General features: G+C 43.6%; 2 protein-coding genes across 2 annotated transcripts; both read left to right on the forward strand.

Annotated features, from left to right (window-relative positions):
• Nucleotides 1-320: 320 nt before the first annotated feature.
• Nucleotides 321-2,744, forward strand: hmx1 (H6 family homeobox 1). The gene is made up of 2 exons (XM_086120219.1): nt 321-988; nt 1,487-2,744. Exons 1-2 carry the CDS (start codon nt 685-687, stop codon nt 2,071-2,073), a joined length of 891 nt encoding a protein of 296 aa, XP_085976345.1. The 5' UTR covers nt 321-684; the 3' UTR covers nt 2,074-2,744.
• Nucleotides 2,745-3,640: 896 nt separating this feature from the next.
• Nucleotides 3,641-5,204, forward strand: hmx4 (H6 family homeobox 4). Its single transcript, XM_086120161.1, has 2 exons — nt 3,641-3,932; nt 4,048-5,204. The coding sequence occupies exons 1-2, from the start codon at nt 3,719-3,721 to the stop codon at nt 4,611-4,613; spliced, it is 780 nt and encodes a 259-aa protein (XP_085976287.1). The 5' UTR covers nt 3,641-3,718; the 3' UTR covers nt 4,614-5,204.
• Nucleotides 5,205-6,376: the final 1,172 nt, after the last annotated feature.

Genomic DNA, 6,376 nt, shown 5'->3' on the forward strand with positions numbered 1-6,376 from the left:
GCATCATAATACACTGTTCAAAGTGTTGCAGTTGCATTTGTCTGCTGTTCATTTCCTAAAAAGCCAACAATTAAACTAGTGATGTTTCAGAATGTACAAAATCCAGATGTGTATATTTTCAGTTACAGCTCCAGACATAAACTATAGACATGGACTTCATGAAAATAATTATGAAAACCTCGCCACATCCAAGAAGTAAACTGGGGTGATATAGGACACAAATTCAAACTGTTAAAAGATCACAAGACTGTCTTGTAGAGACAAGATGCTAGAGGGGTAGAAGCTACAATGTGGATCTTCCTTATTGATTTGCACTCTAATTGACCCAAATAAAAACGCAACAGAGCCAGCCGGGTGCGTAAGGGACGGGCCTTTACAGTAGCAACAGTCACTGGTGCAACGAGACGGTGACTCGTCTGTCCTCGGAAAAGCCCATTTGCTATTGTGCTCGTCCAATCACTGGATGCCCCCCAGCGCTCGCCAAGAGCGCGACTGGACCTTTCACTGTACTGTAGTGCTTCCGTCGTCCCGTCCCAGCAGCGACTCGTCGTCCTAGCACAGCGCTAAAGCAGCGATGCTTCACATGCCCGCTTGGACTTTTTGGACGTTGTTTTAACGCTAAATGGAGACGGGATTGCTTTGCTAAATATATGTGTATATTTTGCTCGGCGAAATCTGGAAAACATGCAGAAGAAGCTGACGAACACCCAGAGTCCTCTATTGTCATCATCGAGGGCGTCGTCTTTTTTCATCGAGAATCTACTGGCGCCGAGGCCACACGAGCGGGATTCCCCTTCCGAAAGCGGCCGATGTGGAGCTGCGTTGCGCACGGACTCGGTCAGCCCGGTCTCGCACGCGCGGAGCGGCGTCATGTTTACGCCGGCGCCGGATGGCTGCGGCTCAGCCTCGTCCCTCTGCACGGAGCCGCTGGTAAACTGGTACGCCGGGAACACGAGCTTGCTCTGCAGAGCTTTGGATGCACCGGGCAGTGAGTATTGCAAAAATCTCAGGTTGCGGGATGCGGGTTGTAACAGATCATGTAATTAGCTTTCAAGGATCAACGTAAAAGTTGCGCAATATCCGATTGACTTTAATAGAGTTTTGACATCCCTCACGACCCGCCCTTCGCCCCCACGTGTGACCCATTCCGAATCAGCAGCTCTTCAAATGACGACAAAACTGTATACGACTGTGCTTTCTTAAACGCAACCCACAAAAAATGTTCCAAGATATAGGCGCCTTTTAATTACCTGTGCATCGATTTCCGAAATCGATGCATTACTCGCGTATATCTCAAGAAAAGTCTATCCAAGCCGATCAATACCAAGCCTAGGTGTAATTTTTTAAATGCACATACATAGACATTTGCATCCATATTTCCGTCCAACTGATTTTTGCTCATCTGCACGACGATGTGACGATGTCATGCATGAGCCAGGGCGACAATTGTACGAGAGAGCGTTGTTACATTTTGATCTCCGATTAGGTCCATCTGTGAACACGAGGTGCGAGGACAACTGCTGCTCGGTGTCGACCAGTGACAGAAGTTCCCCCGCCGTATCAGAACCGATCACAGACGACAGCTATGAGTCGGACAGGAAATTAAGCGACGGCAACTTGATTGGCGACCACGACGAGGCTCCAAGTGGCTTCGATGCGCCCTCTGACTCGAATCAGACCCGGAAGAAGAAAACCCGTACTGTGTTCAGCCGAAGCCAGGTTTTCCAACTGGAGTCCACCTTCGACGTGAAACGGTACCTGAGCAGTTCGGAGCGGGCCGGCCTGGCCGCGTCGCTCCACCTGACAGAGACCCAAGTCAAGATCTGGTTCCAGAACCGCAGGAATAAATGGAAAAGACAACTGGCGGCGGATCTTGAGGTTGTACACATTCCTAACCCGAATCAGAGGGTGGTCAGAGTCCCAATTTTGTATCACAGCGGACCCGGAGCCGGCTCTGCACTGGCTTTTAACTTGAACGGACATCAGGTCTTCTCCAACTCCATCACTTACCCCTTGTCCTCCTTGGCTCACTCCATGAGCATACTGAGGTCGCAGATGAGCGGCTTGGTGTAAAGACATATCAAAGTATATTTTGCCATTACGGTGCAATAACACGCAATGTCGCGGGCAATCGCTGATAGCGTCAGAAGGAAACATGTGACACAAAGTGAAGTCATGTTGGTGTATTCAGTGTGCGTTTGTTTGCTACTGTCAGCAAATAATAACTTGTAAACGGAGTGCAATGTACTCTGTTAAGCTATTAACTATTTTTTGCCAAACTTTTATAAAAGAAAACACACACACGCACACAAACACACACACACACACACACACACAAGCACACACAGTTTCAATTTCATCATTTTTTTTCCACTCAATAAATGGATAAAAATACTGATTATTTTTTCTGTGTATGGTCAGTGATTAAAATATACCCAATTTATTAAAACAAAGTAAATAGCAAAGATTTGGGAACGCCAAAACGTCAATGCTATTCTGTACGTTTTTTTTAATGTGACAAGTCAGATTCGTTGTTTCAATCGTTTTTGACTGCAGGATTAAATTTATCAAAAATTATCAACAGGTAAATAACACCCAAACGCCAGTGGGCTCTTGAGCCTACTTCATTCTTTTTTTAAAGCGTCTGCAGTTCTGGTCGTTATGAATTAGGCTCAAAGTGTAGTCGATAAAAATGCATTACAGTTTGAGATTATGATTATACTACACTGAGATTAAACGTAAAACTGCAGCGAGTGTATTACATACCTGGAGTTGTATAAAAAAAATTAAAATCGACATTTGTGAGCAAATAAATCAAGATTAATAGCAAAAAGATTCAGGTGAATGCTGGTTTGTTATCCAGCAAAATATTATTTGAAATCATCACACAATATTTGATCAATCTAAATAAAAAGTTTAATTAAAGAGCGTTACGTGAATGAAGTCTCATTTTCCGATATCAACCACACCGGACACAATATGCACACTTGCACAACCAAATGCGATAAAGTGTGAAATCTCAAAGGTTTGCCTTTTCAAGGATAATAATGCTGTTTTGACTAACACCACCAGAGAGATATGAATTTAATTGTCATGCTTATTCCTGTGTTTTGCATACACGAGGCCTATTTGTAAAGATACACGCGTGCGTGTTTCTAATATTTTGGTTGCCGTATTTAGCTGCAAAACAAGGGCAAAAGTGTGAGAGAGTATTCGTTTTTAGGCTTCTTATTTTGAAGAGTTATGCCGATACAACATCGCGCAGAGCGCATGCAAATGCATACACTTTTCCCCCAGTGAAATCTGTAGACAATTTTAAAAATGGGGAGGTTCAAAACAACTTATGTAACCGTCTGGTTAACGTCTAAGGTGGAAGGTCAATTAAGTATTTGTGCAAATGTGCACCACAGTGTGAAATGACGTGTTGGCGAACAGCAGGTTTTGATGGAGAAGATGTAGTTCGGGTGAAGAGAGAGACTCTCGTCCCTTCACTGTGATTGGTCAACACTGCTTGACGACTGGACCAATCAGCGAGGATTTAGTTCGCCCCATCCAACGTGACGTGAAGGCTGAGATTACACACGGAGCCTCTCCAGCCAAGCAGTGTGTGCTTCGTGGATGCTGCTATGGTGTGTGCACCGTCGACAATTTAGCGGTGACTGCTCGCGTTTATTCAAGAGGAGAAGTAAACAAAGGGGCTGTTTACGCATTGGAGAATATGAGTAAAGTGGACGCGCCATGTCGTCCCAGCGCCTCTCTCAAATTCACCATTGACAACATCCTCAACCTGAAAACAAGCGGGCGCGGCAGTGACAGCTGTCACCCCCAAGGAGAGCACGATGTCTCGGCTACGACGACGTGTCAAGGCCGCGTCCTGCAGAGCAACCTGGAGGGGCCCGCAGCCCAGCGCAGGCGCGAATCGGACGAAAGCGGTAAGGGCTTGTATGGGGACTATTTGATTCACATCACCATAACGCATCGCCAATTATACGCGCCCGAGGATGACACAGTCTGAACGGATGTTGGGGCATTTGTTGTTTGTTGCAGACTTTACCCAAGAGAATAACCGGGCCAGCGACTCGGCCATCGACATTCACGGTCGGGCTGCGGAGACGCGTTTCGAGAGCGGGGACAGTAGTTGCGACGACTGCAGCTCCACCACCACGACCACGGAGATTCTTAAAGCGGACAGTCCCACGAAGAAGAGTAAAATGATCACGAAAAAGAAAACGCGCACCATTTTTTCCAAGAGACAGATCTTCCAGTTGGAGTCTACGTTCGACATGAAGCGCTACCTGAGCAGCGCCGAGCGCGCCTGTCTCGCCAGCTCTCTGCAGCTCACCGAAACGCAGGTCAAGATATGGTTCCAGAACCGCAGGAATAAGTTGAAACGGCAAATCTCGAGTGAAATCGACGGACCGGTGAGCGACTTCCCGGAGACGGTGAAGCCCGTGGTGGTGGGTCAGCTCCCCGCCCTGTACAAGGAGAGCAGCTTGCTGGGGAGGTGCCTGATGCCCATGCCATTGCCCGTCGTGTACCCGGGTTCGAATACGCCTTACCTCTGTTTCTCCAACACCAGCAAGTACTTCGGCCTCTATGACGGGGACGTATGACACTGCCACCAAGCCTGCATGTGTAAACAGACACTTTTGTTTGTGCCAACTGGAGCATTTATGGCGTTACGCCTATCCAATTCAAAAGGCCGGACACTGGCCCATCAGTGTTTAAAAGAAGGCTGCAAGTAGTAGGAACATATCACATTCAAATGAGCTGTTTTGGGTATTATTTATTTCTTAGCCTGGCTTTTGTGTAGGCCTAACATGCATTAACACCTGAAAAGAGAACATATAGCAGGCCTAGCAGATGAATACCCTGCCTGGCCGTGCATGGCCTCCATCTGTAACATCTTCTTGTTTACATGATAGCCCTTTCTCATTGTTATTGTTATTATCATTATTATTCTCAACAACAGCCTATGCCACCAAAGAAATTAATATACCATGCATGCATTTATAATATCATGAGGACTTTTGGATTACAGAAATTATATGTATTTAAATGAATGTCATTAACATTTTATTCACGCATGTCTATTTTTTGTCCTTAAGTATCTTACACTTACGTTATTCTTACATTCGCCTTTAGGCTCATTACAGCATTTACTGCAACTGTAATTAAAACCTCTTTATTCAAGAAAACCTTTACAGCTGATTCAGTAATTTCAGGTGGTTGTCTTCGGCTCAGCTCTACCAAGTGTTGACTGTGTTCACTATATAAATTATGTTTCCGATTTTACATGAAGTAAGACCCATAAAGACTCGTGCAACAAATCCAATATTTCAACAAAACACTCAGGCTTCCCCCCAAAAACTGTGAAATTGTTTTTCTTCTCTAATTCTTAAAACAGCACAGCATGCACACTTATGATTCTGGCATTCTGGAAATAAGAAAACATTGACATGGCTAAATAAATAATATAATTACAAAACCGTCACGTAGTTCTACTTAAATAATGGCTCATAACACCAACTTCCATCTATTAATCAACCCTTACGTGTAAAATAATATTTTTTTCCACCATATATTTTTCAAGAAAAAAAACAGACCAAAGTAATTACGAATCTATAGTTGAAGGGAATGAGTGGACAAAAACGTAATTATCAAAAGCGGTACAGCTGCATGTATGATAATATTAATAATAATACTAATAATAATTCATTCTTTACTAATCCATATTGAAAAACACTTTGCTCGCTGTGTTTTGTTAATATGCACAATTTTCTGCATCAAATGAAGCATCTTGCCAAACAATAATTATAATATATAATAATAATTATTATTATTATTATCATATTATATATTATAAGCACACGGATAACCCCTCTCTTATACCTGCTCCCTTTGTTAATGTACCATCTTCAATCATCCAAGTAATCTTCACTGACATACTGGCCCAAACCGAACATAATATAAATAGCCTATGTGACACGGGAGGAGCTGGCCCTTGACTCTAACGAGAGGCCATTCTGTTGGAAAACTACATGGAGCTGAAATATTGAAGCAGTATCTTGAGAACATCATCAGCTCTGATCAATTAACCATTGCTTAAGCCAACAAGGCTTTTGCATTCTTAACTGTAAGGATGATATACAAACGGTAAATTCTAGGCTCGCAAACTACACAGTAAGAAAATAAAGTAAAAAGAAGAAACAAAACAACATTACGGCAACATATTGTATCTGAAGTAAAACAAAAACAAAAACATTGAAGTACTGTTTGATGTTGTTTATTCCCCAAATACCTCCTGTCTTGACTTGGAAGTCAGTCAATCCCATCAGTGCAGTCCTTTGACCTGCAGTGTACTTTGCCAAAACAC

The sequence above is a fragment of the Hippocampus guttulatus genome, chromosome 9, assembly GCF_054856545.1.
Source record: "Hippocampus guttulatus isolate MCC_2025c chromosome 9, RoL_Hgut_1.0, whole genome shotgun sequence".
In the NCBI taxonomy this organism is placed as follows: Eukaryota; Metazoa; Chordata; class Actinopteri; order Syngnathiformes; family Syngnathidae; genus Hippocampus; species Hippocampus guttulatus.